General features: G+C 36.6%; 3 protein-coding genes and 1 long non-coding RNA gene across 9 annotated transcripts in view; 2 read left to right on the top strand and 2 right to left on the bottom strand.

The window, feature by feature from the left end:
• Positions 1 to 19900, top strand: part of LOC149588761 (cytochrome P450 4C1-like) — an 83857-nt gene that overhangs the window by 25538 nt on the left and 38419 nt on the right. The gene's annotated exons all lie outside the window — the stretch shown is intronic.
• On the top strand, positions 2034 to 4202 carry LOC149588767 (uncharacterized). The gene is made up of 3 exons (XR_016379811.1): positions 2034 to 2303; positions 2364 to 2503; positions 2583 to 4202. It is a non-coding gene; the product is annotated as an uncharacterized LOC149588767 (long non-coding RNA).
• LOC149588766 (uncharacterized) lies at positions 6721 to 9830 on the bottom strand. Of its 2 annotated transcripts, XM_089862170.1 has the most exons (6): positions 9712 to 9830; positions 9434 to 9651; positions 9042 to 9340; positions 8479 to 8980; positions 7586 to 8185; positions 6721 to 7382 (listed from the first exon to the last, which is right to left on the bottom strand). In XM_089862170.1, exons 1-4 carry the CDS (start codon positions 9827 to 9829, stop codon positions 8752 to 8754), a joined length of 864 nt encoding a protein of 287 aa, XP_089718296.1. In that variant the 5' UTR covers position 9830; the 3' UTR covers positions 6721 to 7382; positions 7586 to 8185; positions 8479 to 8751. The 2 variants fall into 2 exon arrangements, with proteins under 2 accessions (XP_089718296.1, XP_089718294.1); XM_089862168.1 differs by having other exon boundaries at positions 6721 to 8185.
• Positions 9955 to 19874, bottom strand: LOC149588765 (uncharacterized). 3 transcript variants are annotated; one of them, XR_016379870.1, is made up of 9 exons: positions 17695 to 19874; positions 14579 to 17618; positions 14298 to 14515; positions 13890 to 14188; positions 13704 to 13830; positions 11080 to 12868; positions 10498 to 10589; positions 10349 to 10436; positions 9955 to 10091 (listed from the first exon to the last, which is right to left on the bottom strand). XR_016379870.1 is itself a non-coding variant. In XM_089862316.1 (6 exons), the coding sequence occupies exons 2-6, from the start codon at positions 14661 to 14663 to the stop codon at positions 12752 to 12754; spliced, it is 846 nt and encodes a 281-aa protein (XP_089718442.1). In that variant the 5' UTR covers positions 14664 to 17618; positions 17695 to 19874; the 3' UTR covers positions 10709 to 12751. The 3 variants fall into 3 exon arrangements, 1 of the variants encoding a protein (XP_089718442.1); XR_016379871.1 differs by lacking the exon at positions 17695 to 19874 and having other exon boundaries at positions 14579 to 16519; positions 16580 to 16671; XM_089862316.1 differs by lacking the exons at positions 9955 to 10091; positions 10349 to 10436; positions 10498 to 10589 and having other exon boundaries at positions 10709 to 12868.

The following is a 19900-nucleotide window of genomic DNA, read 5'->3' as shown; positions in this document are numbered from 1 at the left end:
ACTCGGAGAGGTAATATTTTGGTTTTCCCAACTTGTTTAAAGTTAAATGCGCTGATTCGCCGCCGTTCGCGTTTATATTCGATTCTCTCAGCCTAGGCAGAGGACCTAGGGTAGAGGGTGGAGAATTATAGCAAACAAGTTTTTTTGGCAGCCATGAATGAATGAAAATAATTTTAGTGGTAAATACGATTTTTACATCAGGCTACGACGTCACTATCGTAAATTAAGCCACGCCAGTTGTTTCCAAGATCATTTCACGCCGATTTGGATTTGACCTTAGCCATTCCAACCCCTCCATACATTTCTGATACTACTTATAAATATTATACTTTTTTTCGAAGGTGTTTTATTAACATCTAGCTGACAAAAGATCATCATTTCTACGGTAAACAAAAGATGTCGCCACACTTCAAGAACTTAATCATCGACAACCAAATTAATCAATAGCCATCATAGCTGTTCTTTTACCATTAAAACAGAAGTAAGCAACATTAATGACGTTCAAAAGGGTATAATATTCACTCATGCCACAAATTAAAAGTAACCCTCGTAGGCTCGGAAAATAGGGTGAAACACGCAAAGAGTTTCCTATTGCTCTTTTTAATTGTTTGCCTGGATGCACTCGGAATGCGAGAATCGATCCTCTCAGGCTAATTGAAACTCTCGATCAAAATAATACCGTGCACAGTTTAACATCTACTAGTGAGCGCCAATTTGAGAACGAACCTGTTATGTCTTTATAAATTGATCTTGTGTTCAGCAACAATGCGATACCTATAACTTCCGATTTAGTGGAATTAAGATTTAAAGTTAACAATATATATAATTGATGTTTCTTTAAATATTTACTTTAAGTATTTGGCTTTTTTCTTTGTACTAAAATTATTATTGTAGTATATTATAACAGAAGTAAATGAACCGAAGTTACCGGAGTCCTATTGTTTATTCATTAAGCACAATCTCCTCACAAACCACCATATTTCAACCCCGACGATAGTCTCGCTCCTCTACTCTTTCGAGTCACAAAAATTTTGAAAACGCCACCAAGCGGCCAATGTTCGAGTAACCGGATTTTCCGGGAATTAGTTAAGAGTTTTTAAAAATGGCGACTTCTTAGGGATTTGAGGTTTACAGTCTTTGAACAACTTTTCGAGTAGGATAAGAAGACTTTTAACATACTTTTGTCCAATGTCTGACTTTAGAATTTCAATAAATCTTTCCCGTCTTGAAGTCACAAATGGTCGATTAATATTTGAAAGGTATTTCAAAAGATCATCCGTAATGTTTTCATCCATTATCGAACGTAAGCCCCTAGGCTCCTAAGATAGAAGCAGACGCCTATTTCTGAAACAACGACTATTTATTCATGCTAACGATATTGCGCGGATTTGTAACCAAGCTGTAACTATGGTCTTTGGTGCCAGCGTTAAATTTCGAGACGATTCAGGTAGAGGTACAGCTATCTTGATTTTTACTACCCTCACGTTATGGAAAACGCATTATACAAATTTTGCCCTCTCCGGTAACTTCGGTTCATTTACTTCTGATTATAATTATTATTATTTAATCATGAAAATAGAGATAGGAATAACATTTTCGACCACTAGAAGTCGCTATATACAAAATTTGTCGGTGGAGCCAAAATATAAGCAGACGAAGTTTCTCAATAAAGTATGCGAGGATGGGTAGGGAATTTGCTTGTTCAACGTTCTTCTTACATAAATCCGTTTTTGCTATAAGATTCAATGCTAGTTATTTTCGAATCAACTATGCCCTTATTATTTTTATTCGAAAATGTAGCATGGAAATGACAAAACGTGCTATATTCATTATATCAGCATTAAAACCAAACCATGAAATTTCGTTACGCGTGGATTGTAGAAGAAGCTAAAGCCGTGCTAACATATTTTTAGTATAGAGAAGGAATTCTTGGTTCCGAACATATTTTGAATTATACATTTCTCTGAAGCATTCCTAGCATTCCATTCCACGAATTATTGACTTTCGCTCCGAAAAACTGATCAGGATTCGCTATAAGAGTAACGCTGAAAACCAGTTAAAGGATTATGGTTATTATGAATACCATAAAAGTATACCAATAACGTTACGCTTAATTACTAGATATTGTCGAATCTTTGTAGAACGTGCAGGAATTTAATCATGTACCCAGTTTTCTCTCCTTTTTCATTCAAATAAAGAAATGGCGATATCTGGTGAAAAAAATAACGTATTCAGGTGAAGTGTATGAAAATCGAAGACCGAATGTAATCTAGCGAATAATCTTAGTTCAAGGGTTGTTACTGGTAAATGTTAACGATTTTAAATCTGAAAACGTTTTCCTTAAGAATGTAACTAATTTTTAGGTGCCTCAAATTCCTTTTAAAAGAGCTCAATTTGTTAATTTAAAATCGAGGATTACGATAAAAATGGTCCGAATATAGTTGGACACGTGGATGAAAGATACGTACACCTATATACGTACCAACTCGGACTAATCAACTTGGTATACTCCTATTGGATAGAATCCCGTTGGACCGAATTCAGATTTCTGAAATTGTAGCCAAATTTAAAACAATTTATAGCCCAAGGAGCGATTTTCTGCTGAATGGGAATATTTATATGGAAGAGCTTTCGACTGAATGGGATGGGTTTACACATATGAAATCATAGCGTTTTCTTGAGTTGCCGAGCTCCAGTAGCGCAATGGATAAAGTGATTTGGATGATCGAAGAAGTTAAGCAGCATCGAGCGCCGTCAGTACTTGGGAGGGAGATCTCTTCCGTTAGGTAAGGTTAGGTTAGGTTAGGGTTAGACAATTTAAGAAATGAAAGGTATTTATTGAAATTTATTGAAGAACGTTAATGGTGAACATACATATTATTTGCTTCAATATCAAGTTTAATAAGAATATTAATTTTTTTTTGGTCTGGTCTGGTCTGGTTAGGTTAGGTTTGTTTAGGTTAGGTAGGGTTAGGTTAGGTTAGGTTAGGTTAGGTTAGGTTTGGTTAGGTTTGGTAAGGTTAGGTTAGGTTAGGTTTGGTAAGCTTTGGTTAGGTTAGGTTAGGTTTGGTTAGGTTAGGTTAGGTTAGGTTTGGTAAGGTTTGGTTAGGTAAGGTTAGGTTAGGTTAGGTTAGGTTAGGTTAGGTTAGGTTTGGTAAGGTTTGGTAAGGTTAGGTTAGGTTAGGTTAGGTTTGGTAAGGTTTGGTTAGGTTAGGTTAGGTTAGGTTTGGTTAGGTTAGGTTTGGTTAGGTTAGGTTAGGTTAGGTTTGGTTAGGTTAGGTTTGGTTTGGTTTGGTTAGTCTAGGTTAGGTTAGGTTAGGCTAGGTTTGGTAAGGCTAGGTTTTTTTAGGTTAGGTTGGGTTAGGTTAGGTAGGTTAGGTTTGGCTAGGTTAGGTTAGGTTTGGTTAGGTTAGGTTTGGTTAGGTAAGGTTAGGTTAGGTTAGGTTAGACAATTTCCAACAATGAAAATTAATTACTAAAATTTATTGAAGAATGTTATTGGTGAACATAAATATTATTTGCTGCAATATCAAGAAGTTTAATTAGAAAATCAATTGAAAAATAGGAATGAAAGGAAAATTCATGATTGGAAAACCGCCCAAATTGCGGTATTCGGTCTAATGGGATTCGGTCGAACAAAACATTCGATCCATTGGGATTCGACCCAATGGTAGACAATCATTAACTTAAGCTGATTCCAATATTAGGTGTTGCTTAGTACAATACAATCGGGGAATAAGCTTTAGCAAGAGTTACAATAATCCCACGATGACAAACCTTTAACCATTAGATAGATTTAGTTTTTCGCTATAAAATTGTTAGTAAAAGCTATTGTCTCGATTCGGAATTCGGCTTAAAAATAGAGTTGGAAAAAACAAGTCTAAATCGCAAATGTGAACACGACGTTTCTAAGGTAATCAGAATCATTTTCGAGCTATTTTACTAAAAAATAAAACGTAACAGTGGTGTAAACAACCTACGTTGGGATAATTTGAACTTTAAAATACATCATTGATCCAAAAAAGACTCAAATTTCCCACCTTTAGTAAAGTTATCAACTTAACCGTAAGAGGGCCGTAACTACCATTACTAATTGGGCTTCAAGCGGGAAAGCGAGTCAGCTCCATTGAGTTGGTCAGATCTTTTGGTAGGTACTGAATAAAATCTGATTTCTCAACAAGTTATTGAACATTTTGACTCAGATATTGTTTTAAACAATATTATCCTATTTTCACTTATCAAATCTGAGTGTTTAGGCCCTACGCATTGGTATCTTTTTCATGAGGACTTTTTAGTTCCTCCCGTTTGATTTTCATTGGTGTTCACATTTGGGTCAGGGTGTTTACATTTACCAGCGGTTGTTCACAGTTGGGGTCCTCTAAGGGGTTTTGGAAATAAGATATCGTGCAAAATTTAAGAGTTAAAATGCTGAAAACGTAGCGAATTGTGTCTTAAGACTCATATTTCATATTCTGAAAGTTTCAGGTGTCTAACGTTAGCGGAACGGAATATATTCAAAGATTTGTAAAATGTTTTCACAGTTACCAGTACCAACTACCAACTAGCGACATTATCTTTGAACAGTAGTCAATCATTAAATGCATTAAACTTACTTTACCGAAGGATGCTCTATAGTATTTTTCTGTTTCGTCGTTCATTATTATTAATTTTTAATTTCTCAATTGTGGTCGACGTGCTATAGAATTAGAACCGATTGCAAAAGGAGGAATGTATTCAGGTATTTTGGTTCCTTCTCAAGTTGGCCGCACTACGACACAGAAACCGCGCAGAATTCTTATTGCGTGTAGAGTTTAGCTTGTGAGGATTGCGCCTACTACAACGCGAGCAACCAGCCAACCACGAAAATAATTTCAAGTCAATCTTAATAAAATCATTTGCGTGTTTGAACTCGTTTTCCGAGCTTTCGCTTTGGTAGGCCACTTATACCTCTCCAAGTGACGTATGTCACGGAAAGGTTCTAATTTCGACGCGTCTGTCTGTGTGTCTGTCTGTCCGTTTGTTGTTATAGTGTTCTCAATTTCCGGACCGCATTCACAGTTCCCGGAAATCTAGAAGATTGTATTCCTCATACTTTGGCCATTAATCCGTTGTCTATCTAATACCATATTATGGGCTTTGTCTGTCCTGACTGGCTTCTAAACACCACCATCATCTGGTCTTTGTTCATCCCACTTGGACACCACTCTGAACTTACTGGTTTCACTATGCAGAAACTTATAATTAGTAAAAGAATCGATAAAAAATCACTTGATTTTCCTCATCACCCTCCCATTAATGTTTAAATGTACGCGGCGATCGGTTAGGGTTACGAGAAACGTCTAGCCTGCCCAAAGGTTCAGTCAATTGCTCTGTTCTTATCCATAGCTGCGATTCGAAACCTTTATATACTTCCGATTTGAGTAAGGTGAAACAGCAGGCGTATGCTTCATTTCAAACGGCAATAACAGTTAAGTCTCTCAAGAATGTTGAATTATTCTATTTTGAAAGGCTAAAACGTTTCCCGTAGGCCGACGTCGCAGATTTATTTTTCACGTGAGATGGTGCCACTCTGCTAACAGACCCAGAGTTTAGACTGACGAGAAGCTCGAGACGCGTATACCTCGCGCGTGTAGGATTCCCGCGCTTTTTTCCTCACGTCATAGTGATGTCATAAAACGGGAAAACTAGCTCGACAAGACAAAATTGTTGATATATCGGAACTGAGTTTTCGAGATTTTTCAATGGATTTTAAAAATAGAGACTTTGCTTCAATTATATTAAACACTTGATATATTGAAAGTAGATCGAGACTTGAAAGTTTAACATAATACCACTTTCGTGGTAAAATATGATATGAAATTGTAAATTCGCATTCCCTTTAAGATAATCTTGTTTCTCAACTCAAAATGAATACAGGAGTAAAAAAATTGTCTATGGGTCTGTCCGTCCGTTGTTACACTATTACACCGTGTTAGCAGTTCGCCTTGTGTTGATATGTAGCTATAAGAATATGGGGTTAACAGTTGAGGCATAGACAATTGGGTCTTTTGAAACACATAAAAGTAACATCTCTTCAAAATTTATATTCCTCATTTCCTGTTTTTTTCCCCATTGACTGATTTCCATGTGAACGAGACATGTCCATATTGGATGTAAAATGTCTTCTGCTTTACTGTATATTCGCTATGCTTTGATTAATTTTGACTTCTTAAATTTTTCATCGAAAAAAGAGAAATAATACCATATCTAGGTAAATAAGTTTGTAAGTAGTCCTCCTCTTAACTCGGAGAGGAAATACTTTGGTTTTCCCAACTTGTAATTTGTGATATGAGTCAATATTGTACCCCCTTGAAACAACGAAAGTTATGAAGTTTTCTTTAAATTAACGAAGGAATTAGAGCAGGGATAATGCTTTTACCTTTCTTTGGAGGTAAACCTTATTTCGGGATCGATGTCGCGTCGACTGTTTTGGAAAGTCGAGTCGTTCGTTGCTTAGCAACCACTTTTTTGTCTTGTTAGTTTTTGACGATTGTAAAAAATGAGATTACTTATCAATGATTAATACTTACTATTCGTAAATTAGTGCTCAATTTGACACTGGTATAGTCGGTTCAGTCTTGTAAGAATAATTCCACAAGCATATGAAATACGTTATCATAGTCCTGAGTATTTGGGTTCTATTGCGTATTCAGTACAGCCAAATAACAAAACTATCAACAGTCAATTAAGTAACGTTTAATTTTAAACTATACAAACGCGACGCTACAACTACAAACACAAGTTCTCTCTATCAGAAGTTTTCAGAATTGTTATGCAACCACGTGGTTTATAAACAAGTACACATAACAAGAAAGTAATTAGGCGTTAAGCGCTATCCCATTTACATAAAAGAAAATATAACAAAATACAAAGAAATGTAAACTTTCAAAAATGAAGCATGATAAATTCAAATAAAACATGTAGCTGAACACAAGATCAATTTATAAAGACATAACAGGTTCGTTCTCAAATTGGCGCTCACTAGTAGATGTTAAACTGTGCACGGTATTATTTTGATCGAGAGTTTCAATTAGCCTGAGAGGATCGATTCTCGCATTCCGAGTGCATCCAGGCAAACAATTAAAAAGAGCAATAGGAAACTCTTTGCGTGTTTCACCCTATTTTCCGAGCCTACGAGGGTTACTTTTAATTTGTGGCATGAGTGAATATTATACCCTTTTGAACGTCATTAATGTTGCTTACTGCAGTTTTAATGGAAAGAGAGCAGATATAGTGGATAAATATTATTTTGGTTGTCGATGATAAAGTTCTGGTCGTGTGGTGACATCTTATGGTTACCGTTGAAATGATAATCTCGTATCGGGTAGAAATCCATATAATATCTTTCAAAAAACGTACGACAATGATAAACGGTATCGTTTTTAAAATCTATGCATAAACCTTTCATCATAGTTTGTTATTGGGAGGAAATTCTTTATTCAAAATACTTTTAGCGATATAAGTAGGCATGTAGCGTAGGTATGAGATACCATTATTGTTCTTTTGTATTTCGGTGATAAATGCAAGGAAAGTATTAAAATTGTACCTCGCGATGTGAGAGCTCTATCTTATGTGTTGTTCTTGCAAGCTCAATTCGTGCTTAAGGAAGAACTCTCTCATTTAGGCGAATCAGTTGCTCAATATGTTGGAGGCATTTATGATCGAAACTGGTACATTGGCTTGGTACTGTAACCTTTTTCGAAGTAAAATAACTTCCCTGTGAAAAAGAGACGATATTTTCCACGTGGCCCTTAATTGTATTTTTTGACCAAATATTTCTTTTAAAAGCTCAAATGCCTTGCAACAGAGTCAAATAAAATCAACAGAATATGAAATCCTATCGTACTGCAAAGTATGATTTTCAAGATTTCGTGTTGCAATTAAATTCTATTTTTATTGCCATTGCTGCCAATGTTAAAAAAAATAAAATTTGAAAATGTATCAAAATCAAGAAATTTTATTTTGGTCTTTAAATTCAATACTAAGAAAAACTATATTTTTTTAAGATCTGTTTTAATGGTAAAAGAACAGCTATGATGGCTATTGATTAATTTGGTTGTCGATGATTAAGTTCTTGAAGTGTGGCGACATCTTTTGTTTACCGTAGAAATGATGATCTTTTGTCAGCTAGATGTTAATAAAACACCTTCGAAAAAAAGTATAATAGTTATAAGTAGTATGCATTAAATGTTCGTCACACTTTGTGATAAAAAATCACTTAATATTTGGGAGGGAACTCTGTTTTCAAAATTAGTGATACAAATAATCCAATAAAAAAAGTATAATAGTTATAAGTAGTATGCATTAAATGTTCGTCACACTTTGTGATAAAAAATCACTTAATATTTGGGAGGGAACTCTGTTTTCAAAATTAGTGATACAAATAATCCAATAAACAGGAGAGACTACATAACGCCAGTGCACCCTAGAACGACTTACGTGTCATGTTTAGACCATTTCATGTTCATTTCCCCCTTTTTCCACTCTCTGAATTTCTAATCACTGTAGTTGAGGGACCTGATATGAAATTCTTGTTCTTGTATGAATTTTTGCGGTGGACCACGAATCGGCCGAATTTTATCTCTTAACGTGTGCAGTAGTTGAAAATATTCAATGTACCAGAGATTGGTCAGAAAGCGACTTTTGTACGTGATGACACTATATACATCTTTTTGTTATGTTTTAAGAACTTTTTATCGGAGTAGTGTCTGTCTAAGGCGCTTCCGTGATAACTTTCAACATGTCAACGTATATTTCGAGAACGAGAGTGATAAAGGATGCGCAGAATCCGAAGACACCAACGCGGAAAATGACCAAGAAAGCGGAGACGTTGATGACGACGAACGCATCAGGGGTTTCCGGTTTCTGACAGGGATGCAATTCTTTTTTCAAAGAAGGGTTCAGATCCTCTATGCAATCGCCCTCGGTCAGCTGTCGCAACCTGATGAATTTGATAAACTAAACTTTTACCATAAACCTGAAATTTTAGAGGAAACACTAACCTTCTGTTGAAGGTCTTAATCAGAGTTTGCGAAATGTTTTTCTTGAAAAACAACGCCCAATAGTTTATCGCTAAAGGTTTGCTGGGTTTTAATTTGCAACTTCCAGTCTTTGAGTACCGGGCCTTGATAATATTCCAGTCAACAATATCCATAGCAATAATAAATCTTTCTCGATATTCAATTCCTGAATGAATGTCGTGGTTTTCCATTAAATTTCCAAATGTCTGGTAACACGAATTTGGGCTCGCATCTGCTCGCTTTATTACTTCCGCATATGCCGTGTTAATCAATGCATTTTTCTAAATCGAAAATAAAAGCAATTATTTTAACCTAAGAAGAGAAGTTCGAAGAACTCCTATTTAACGAATGAGAAAGTAACGGGTAATTCTGACCTGAACAAAACTGGTAAATGCCATGTTTTTCGCCAGCAAAGGCTTCGCCTTGGGAAAGTGAAATACGTCGTCGATGCTATCGAAGGGAAGTGCCTTCGATTTGCTCGAATACTGTGACGTCATTTCCGAGGATACGAAAAGCAATAGAACGAAAGACACCAAACTCCACGAAACCGAAAGAAAACGAGAGATTCCTTTGCAATTCAAGCTTTGCGGACCTGAGAATGAAATTGAAATCGGTTTTGAAAGGTACTTAGCGTTGCTTTATTATTTCTTACTCGTTCCCAGAAGACATTGCAGCAGAAACATTAAGGGCAGTTCCGATTTCACTTTGCCGTGTTTGAAGTTTAGTTTCCCTGTCATGTAGATCAGCGAAGCGACACCAACAGACCCCATAATTATCTAGATACAATTTATATCAACACTTGAAACTTGCAAACTTAATTCATGAAAGTGAAACTTTACGTCTTTTATTACAGTTTTATATGAAAATTAGAAAAGTTACTCATTTATTGACAACAGAGAAAATGTCGTTTTCACTTGATTGGTTTGTTCCGAATAATATTTGCATTCTCGAACTCAAAAATGGGTGCGAAGATGCAAAGGAATTGAAACGATCTGTGGTTAATGCCAGTGGAGTTATAGTAAAATCTCCCTCCTGTGTATTTAAAAAGTTTACTCAGTTATTGTTGAAAGAAGTTGACCAAGAACTAACTCGTATTACTCTAAGAATATGGCAAGCCTTTGATTTTAAACCAATCTTCCCATTTCACAATAAAATGACAAAGAGCGAATTTACATTATATCAGTGTTACAACCAAACCACATAATTTCGTTGCAAAAAGATAAAGCCTTGTTAACATATTCTTAGTATCGAGATTGAATTCTTTGTTCAGAATATTTCTTGAATTATACATTTCTCTGGAGCATTCCTAGTAGCCCATTCCACGAATTATTAACTTTCGATCCTGCAGACTTGTCAACATTCGGGATAAGAGTAACGCTGACAAAAATTTCCGAGATTCTGGTTATTATGAATACCATAAAAGGAGACAACTAATTACCTAATATTGTGAAACATTTGTAAAACATGGAGAAATTTGATCATGTAGCCAGTTTGCTCTCCTCGGTTATTTATAATCACATATGGCGGAAACTGTTAAGAAAGTTTATGTACTCAGCTGAAGTGTATGAAAGACAAACTGAACACAATCTAGTGTATTATCTTAGTTCAAAGAAGTCCTTGCGAGTTGCGATTGGACTAGTAGCAATTTCTTTGAACCACTACCAACGAGATATACAAGGCCCATGCGGGCGCTAATTTTTTTATTTTTTTTCCGGACCTTTTAAATCGCCACGCTTCTCCACTAGAGGCGCATTTAAGTCTAAAAAAATCCGTAAACCTCACGTGGCCATCTGTCTGCTCTAAGTTTCGAACCTCGAGCGAGGGAGCGCGCGGCGGGATTTCATGTGCATTAAGCCTAATCAGTAAGTGTATTAAAGAGACTAAGAAGCGCCATCTATCATCCACACAAGTCAAATATATATGGGTGAGGGACCCCCCTTCGAAGTGAGCGTGAATGGGCCTTGGACATCTCGTTGGCATCGTTTGAACAGTAGTAAATAATGAAATGCTTTTAACTTACTTTACCAAAGGGTGCTTTATAGTATTTTTCTGTTTCGTCGTTCATTATTAATAATTTTTAATTTCTCAATTGTGGTCGACGCACTATAGAATTAAAGCCGATTCCAAAAGAATGAATGGCTACGTTCAGTAACTGCTAGCGTACGCAGCGCTGCGCGCATCGGAGACCGATTTTTTTACTGTACGGTTTTTCGCACTCTTTTCGATTCAACTGCAATTAAGGTTAATTCCGTTTCATCAACGTTAGATAGTTCATTTAATAAAAAAATAAAAGTTTTCGATTTAATCCAAGATCCCTAACAGACGCCATCATGGAAACCATCATCAAACGCAACAGAGAGAGAAAAAAAATCACTCAGTGACGTCTGACGTTACTTTGACGTAGCGTTCGGAAAAATACACATCGGTAGCGGTAACGGCTTTTTCCGATTTCCAGTTACTGAACGTAGCCAATGTATTCTGGTATTTTGGTTCCTTCTCAAGTTGCGCCGCACTACGACACAGAAGCCACGCAGAATTCTTATTGCGTGTAGAATTTCGCATGTGTGGATCGACAATGTTCGAACATCGCGAAAAATTTGCTGGAAATCCTGAGAAAATCCTATGCTCGTTTGAACTCTCTTTCCGAGATTTCACTTCGGAATGTTACTTTTAATTTTTGGCATCGGTGAATATTGTACCCTGCTGAATTTTTTTTTCCAAAGTAACGAAGGAATTAGAACATGGATAATGTTTTCAGCTTTATTTCGAGAAAAAACTTATTTCGGGATCCATGACTTATCCACTATTTTGGGAAGTCGAGTCGTTTGTTTCTAAGCAACCAGTTTTTAGTCTCATTAGTTTTTGACGCGTGTAACAGAATATTTTACTTTTAATAGCTAAAGTCTTTCTTCAATTAAAGGGGCAGTATAGTTGGTTTTGAACTCAATACTCTTCGTAAATGATTTCTCAATTTTTCATTGTACTTGGTGCAGTTACGTAAGAAGCAATCCACAAAATTGCAAACTTTTTATCATAAACTTAGCTATTTGTGAACGTTGTTATGTTGGTCTCACTGGTAGATGCTAAACTGCAGTTTTATTTTGGTTCTACGTTTAAATTAGCTTGTGGGGATCGATTCTCGCTTTCCGAGTGCACCCACGCGAAGAATTAGAAAGGGCAGTCTATGGAAACTCTTTGCGTGTTTCACCATATTTTCCGAGCCATTGTGGGGTTACTTTTAATTTGTGGCATGAGTGAATATTATACCCTTTTTAACGTCATTAATGTTGTTTACTGCAGTTTTAATGGAAAGAGAGCAGATATAGTGGATAAATATTATTTTGGTTGTCGATGATAAAGTTCTGGTCGTGTGGTGACATCTTATGGTTACCGTTGAAATGATAATCTCGTATCGGGTAGAAATCCATATAATATCTTTCAAAAAACGTACGACAATGATAAACGGTATCGTTTTTAAAATCTATGCATAAACCTTTCATCATAGTTTGTTATTGGGAGGAAATTCTTTATTCAAAATACTTTTAGCGATATAAGTAGGCATGTAGCGTAGGTATGAGATACCATTATTGTTCTTTTGTATTTCGGTGATAAATGCAAGGAAAGTATTAAAATTGTACCTCGCGATGTGAGAGCTCTATCTTATGTGTTGTTCTTGCAAGCTCAATTCGTGCTTAAGGAAGAACTCTCTCATTTAGGCGAATCAGTTGCTCAATATGTTGGAGGCATTTATGATCGAAACTGGTACATTGGCTTGGTACTGTAACCTTTTTCGAAGTAAAATAACTTCCCTGTGAAAAAGAGACGATATTTTCCACGTTGAAAATGTATCAAAATCAAGAAATTTTATTTTGGTCTTTAAATTCAATACTAAGAAAAACTATATTTTTTTTAAGATCTCATTTTAAAAATCTCTCCAAGAGGTATCTAACGTTGGGTAAATATTCCAATAAATCACTTGTCCACATGACCAAAACCCGCTTTGAATGGAACCCCTCGAAAAAAAAATAATTTTCATTTTATATTTTCAGTAACTTGACAATGCTACGCGATAGAACCTCGCTGATTTCACCGTTGAATAGCCCTTGCTTTACTAGGCCAGGCAGCTAAATTGTGTTAAGAAACAATAAATAAAACAGAAGTTGTGGCACCTTTAGTGAAACGCTCGAGATATGAAAGAAGTTTTTTTTAACAAATAGTGGGTTGAAAAATAGGCATTCAAAAAGCTCTAAACTGCTAGCTAAAAACTTGGTAACCTAAGTTTTTAATGGAATCTAATGGTGTACCAAATTTTTGAAAAAATCGATTGTGACATCATTGGTCGAAATCGCATGCAATGCTCCACCTACATTTCGGTGGGGGACCATGTAGGGGCCTAATTATATCATTAACTATTGCAGTAGTTTAAAATATTCAGTATACCAGAGAATGGTTCAAAAGCGATTTTGTAGGTAATGGATACGCTATCGTAGACACTAGTATTTTTTAGAACCAATGTCCGTCCAAAGGTCAGACTCCGATAAGCTAAGGCGTTACTATGTTACTTTTCAACATGTGAACGTATATTTCGAGAACGAGAGTGACGAAGGACGCGGAGAATCCGAAGGAACAAACGCGAAAAATGACCATAAAAGCGGAGATATTGATGACGACAAACGCATCAGGGGTTTCGGTTCTCTGACAGGGATGCAATTCATTCTTCAAAGACGGGTTCAGATCCTCGAAGCAATCGCCCTCGGTCAGCTGTCGCAACCTGAAAAATATATTCAAATAACTACACTCTAAACCTAAAACATAGAAGGGGACACTAACCTTCTGTTGATGGTCTTGATCAGAGTTTGCGAAATGTTTTTCTTGTAATACAACACCCGGTAGCTTATCATTAAAGATTTGCTTAGTTTCATTTTGCAATTTCCAGTCTTGGCGTAGCTTCTCTTTATTACATTCCAGTCAAGTGTGTCTGTAGAAATGATAAATCTTTCTCGATTTACAATTCCTGAATGAATGTCATCGTTTTTCATTATAGAGTCAATTGTCTGGTAACACAAATCTGGGTTCGCATCTGCTCGTTTTATTACTTCAGCATATGCCGTGTTAATCAATGCATTTTTCTACATCAAAAATAAAAGAAATTAAAAAACATTTTTTAAGCCTGTGAAAAGAACCACGAATGACTTGTAATTATTATAAATTAACGGGTAATTCTTATTTTAAACTGACCTGAATAAAACTGAAAATTGCATTGTTTTTGGTTAACAATGGTTTCGCATTGGGAAAGTGAAATACATCGTCGATGGTGTCGAAGGGAAGTGCTTGCGATTTGCTCGAAAACTGTGACGTCATTTCCGAAGATACGAAAACCAAAAGAACGAAAGACGACAGACTCCACAAGACAGAAAGAAAACGAGTGACTCCGTTGCAATTCAAACTTTGAGCACCTGTGAATGAAATTGAATTCGGTTTTGAAATGAGCATAGCGTCTCGACCTTATTATTTCTTACTCGTTCCCAAAAGACATTGCAACAAAAACATGAAGGGCAGTTCAGATCTGATTTTGCCATATTTAGAGTTTAGTTTCCCCGTCATGTAAATCACCAGAACGAGACCAACGAACAAAACAACTATCTAGATATATTAAATATAAACTCATAAGTCTGCTTCAAACCCAAACGAAACATATTTTTCCACAGACTATTCATATCAATCTACAATTTTAAGCTTAGTTCTGTGGATGTATATTAAACTTAAGGAAAGCGAAACGTCTGATTACAATTTTATTTGGAAACAAGGAAAGTCACGTTACCCATTTATTGACAACAGAAAAAATATTATTTTCATTTGATTGGTTTGTTCCGAATAATATTTGGGATCTCGAAATCAAAAATAGGTTCGAGGATGGAAAAGAATTTAAACGATCACTTGTTACGATCAAAGGTATTAATGAAAAATCTCCTTCCTGAGGATTCAAAATTTATACTCAATTATTATTGAAAGAAGTTGACCAAGAACCAACTCGTATCACTGATAACAGAAGTAGGATAAGGGACTAGAGGTATTGAGACAACTAAATTCTTCGCTTGGCTAAAGTGAATATTCTTGATAACACACCAACGGTTGGCCCTCTGGTAGCAGTTTCTGAATTTTCTCTACAAACCGTGAGACGCTCGTGGCGGTAGACGGCCGAACTAGATTCTAGCACCCGCGTCCGTGTTCCGCGGCTTTAGGTTGAGGGGAAGGGGGTAGGAAATGTTTTTGGAACTCGACCAACTTTTTTCTCTCTAGTGTAGGCGCAAAGGAAGCGTCATAAAATCCTCAAATTTGTTCACTAGTGCCAGGATTTACTACCAATGCTAAAGCACTTTACTTCTAGTCTCATCTTACTTCTGCTCATAAGAATATGTCAAGACTGGGATTCTAAACTATATAAATATAAAGTTTTTCGTCTTGCTGAACTTGTTGAAAAATAAGAAATCGTCTACACGTTCTGACGCTACTTCCGGATTTTCAGGCATGCGCGCCGCCATTTTTTACGTTACGTGAGTCTGGTGATTTATTATTAAGCCATGGATAAAGAATGCGCGTGAGGAAATTTGTTTTCAAGCTATCCTATAACCAGGGAGGAGAGACTTGAGAGGGAGTAATAAAGTGAATAGGCGAGTTCGTTCGCTAAACTCGTTTCTCTCCGGCGCTGGCTCTTCCACTCGTCGCGGTGACCGCGCGCATGCGTCAAATTTAAAAACCGGCTTTGAACTGGAAGAGGAAGGTTGTTTTTGAATATCCGTCATGGTGAACTGTAAGAAGTGTTGTTAAGTCTCTCCTCCCTGGCGGTAGTAAACGACTTCACTCGCGCCTGCGCGTTAGCTAAAATCGTGGAACGGTGATAGAAATTCCTACCCTCACTTTTTCTCCCTTAACATTTGTATGACGGTATAGCATTAGATCAACACTCCCTCTCAAGTCTCTCCTCCCTGCTATAACATGAAAACAAATTTCCTCACGCGCATTCTTTATCCATGATCTTACGATTCTGAGTGCGAGCGTCATTTCTCCAGAATAGAAACGTCACTCGTGACTTTTTGTTATATTTTTCAATTAACTCCTCCTACTTTATATATTTACTTATTCTCCCATATTACGTGACAATTAATCTCCATATATGTCACATTTAACTTGTTTTCTATTCCATGACTATTTTCACGAAAATCTAACATTAAAATGACAAAACGTTGTTATTTACAACCAATCCATGAAATTTTGTTACGAAGGAAGCATGGATTTTAGAAAATGTAGTCATGTTAACATATTCTTAGTGTTGAGAATGAATTTTTTGTTTTGAATATATTTGGGATTATACATTTCTCTGGAGCATTCCTAGTAAGCCATTCCACGAATTATTAACTTTTGCTCCCCCAGACTTGTCAACATCCGGGATAAGAGTAACGCTGAAAAACATTTGCATGATTCTGGTTATTACGCAAAACAGAAAAGGAACGCTTAATTACTTGATATTGTCAAATATTTGTAAAACATGCAGAAATTTAATCATGAAACCAGTTTTCTCTCCTTGCGCATTCAAATTCAAATATGGCGATATCTAGTAAAAATTGTGTGTGAAAGACAAAGGCCGAACATAATGTAATGAGTTATCTTAGATCAAAGGAGTCCTTGTGAGCAGTAGTAATTTATGAAATACTTATAACTTACTTCACCGAAGGCTGCTCTATAGTATTTTGGTGTTTCGACGTGCATTATTATGACTTTTTAGCTTCCTAATTATAGTGGGCGCAGTCTCGTATAAGAGAACCAATTGCAAAAGAATAGAATGTTTTAGAATATATTCAAGTATTTTGCTTCCTTCAGTGCGTATGAATCATTTGACGGATATCGTGAGAAAATTTTTGCGAGTTTAAATTTACCATAAAAGTCCTAAAGTTTTTTCCATATTCAACTAAGAAATTAGAGGAAGGATAATAATCCTACCTTTCGGGATCGATGGCACGCCACTGTTGTAGGAACTCGAGTCTTTCGTTGCTACGTAACCCCGTTTTGAATTGCATTAGTTTTAGACTCGTGCGAATATTCAGTTACAGACCAGGGTAGTTTTGAGATTGATTTGATACGAAGGCCAAGCGAATTGTCAAGCTGTTGTTTTCACATCGTAACTAGTAACCCTAGATATACGATCGAATTGTTGTGCAGAATTTTAAAGGCGCAGTGTAGTTCATTATGTTTTCGTTTGTTGTCGAATCAGTACTATTCGTAAATTAGTTCTCAATTTTCGTTCATATCGGTGCAGTTATGTAAAATTCGAAACTTATGAAATATTTTATCATCAACTTAGTTATTTGGTCTGTTATTATGAATTAAAAAGCGTGTTTCAGCTTATTTTTAGAACCTTCGACGGTTACTTTTAATTTGCGGTGTGATTCTACATTATACCCTTTCGAACCTATTTATTTCAGTTCTAATAGAAGTAGAGCAGACAAAAAGGTTTTTCATTCTCAAGTTTTCGATGATAAAGTTCTTGTTGAGTGGCGACATCTTATGGTTACCGTAGAAATGAAAATCTCGGGTCAACTAAACATAAAAGCAGACCAATAACGTTTCGGTTTATTACTTGATATTGTCAAATATTTATAAAACATGGAGGAATTTAATCATTTCGCCAGTTTTCTTTTCTCGGTCATTCAAAATAACAAATGGCGATAACTGGTAAAATATAACGTACTCAGCTGAAGTGTATGAAAGTTGAAGGCTGAACGTAATTTAGTGAATTACCTTATTTAAAATAAATCCTTGGACTAGTTGCATGATCTTTGGACAGTAGTAAATCAAGAAGTGCTTTAAACTAACTTCCATGAAGGGTGCTTTGTAGTATTTTTCCGTTCCGTCGTGCAGTATGGAGGGGTTGGAATGGCTAAGGTAAGATCCCAATCGGCGTGAATTGATCTTGGAAACAACTGGCGTGGCTTAATTTACGCTAGTGACGTCATAGCCTGACAAAAATATAGTATTTATCACTTAAATTATTTTCATTCTTTCATTGGCTGCCAAGAAAACTTGTTTGCTATAATTCTCCACCTTCTACCCTAGGTCCTCTGCCTAGGCTGAGCGAATCGAATATGAACGCGAACGGCGGCGAATCAGCGCATTTGACTTTAAAAAATCTGAAAAGGTCACTTCTGCCATGCCTTTTTTAACGAGTCATTTTTCGCCTTCGGCAGACAGATAAACAGACGTAGGGGGAGGAGCCACACTTCTCAAACAACAAAAAGGACTCGCCTTATGTTTCCACCATCAAGGGTACAACGAGAGCCCCCTTAGCCATTCCAGTCCCTCCATTCATTCCAGCTATTACTTCTTAATTTGTTAAATGTAGTCGTAGGACAAGCATTTGCAAAAGAATGAAGGTATTCATTCAGGCATTTCGGTCCCTTTTTAAAGGAACTGCAAAGAAGGCATCGGCGGGTGGGTAAAAATTATTTGAAATACGTCACAGACATCATGTGATGCCAAGATACAAAGACTCCTCATGCAGCGCCAATTCCATGAAGTAGTAGTTTTCGAAATGAAACGAACTAAGCTTTTTTGAACCACGCCTCTCCTTGGTCACGTGCCTCTGACATAATTCAAATAATTTTTACCCAACCGTCGATGCCCTCTTTACAGTCCCTATAAGTTTCTCCACACTTTGACTTTGCAACCTTCTTATGGCGTGTAGAATTTAACTTTTAGGGATCGCTCCTCGTGCAACACGAGCAACCACGAAAATGATTTGCCGGAAATATTAATAAAATCCTCTGCGCGTTTGAACTCGTTTTCCGAGATTTCGCTTTGGTATGTTTCTTTTAATTTTTGGCGTGAGTGAAAATTGAACCACGTTGAAAACATGAAAGTCCTATTTTTGTTTTACTAAGCTGTGAAAGAATCAGAGCAAGGATAATGGTCCTACATTCCTTTAGAGGAAATTCTTATTTCGGGGACGACTTTTGTAGGAACTCGAGTTTGAATTAGCTTGAGGATATCGATTCTCCGATACCGAGAATTAAAAAGAGCAATCTTAGTAAACTGTTTGCGTGTTTCACCTTATTTTCCGAGCCTAAGCGGGTTACTTTTAATTTGTGGCATGAGTGATTATTATCAGAAGTTTATGACCATATCCGGAACCATCTCTGTTAGCCAACTTCTTATTAGGTCCAATCACCGCTCCACCTACGGCGCTTCTCTCATTTTGAGCTGGCAGGCTGATATGCGCGCCAGCAGCGGGCAAGTAACGAAACTTTAAGGTGTGACCTGTGGTTTAGGTAACGAATCCAAAACGGTGACAAGAACAGCTGTTTGTTAGAAATTCCGTTCAAACTAGCGTGGGGTTCTAGGCCCAAGGGATTGTAATGGATTTTCAGAGAGTTCTAGACAGACGGCTTTTCAACGATTGGCGGTGAAGAAGTTTTGAACACGCCCCACAGTTTGAGAGCCACAGCCTCTCGGCATGGGATTTTTTTAGTAGACTAGATCGTTTTTCTTGTGGGGAGGAAACTTTCAACCCTCTTTTACGATTGCCATTTTCACTAGCAGGGATGGATACTATATAAAGCCTTAGTGTACAATACTTCCCAGGATAAGAAGTCATTAACTTCTGTTATTATTACTTTTCGAAACATAAACGTCTTAAGTTGTTTACTTCAGATTTAATGGAAACAGAACAGACATGATGGTTTTGTATTTCTCGGTGGTCGTTGAAAAACTTCTTGTTCGGCGACATCTTATGGTTGCCGTTGAAATGATAATCTCGTGTCAGTTAGAAGTCAATCTTTCAAGATCGC

This window comes from Phalangium opilio, unplaced genomic scaffold, assembly GCF_054372755.1.
Source record: "Phalangium opilio isolate 3A_F unplaced genomic scaffold, DU_Popi_V2 ptg000537l_1, whole genome shotgun sequence".
Taxonomy (NCBI): domain Eukaryota; kingdom Metazoa; phylum Arthropoda; class Arachnida; order Opiliones; family Phalangiidae; genus Phalangium; species Phalangium opilio.
Note: the sequence above shows the minus strand (reverse complement) of the source record. Positions and strands in the feature narration are given on the sequence as shown.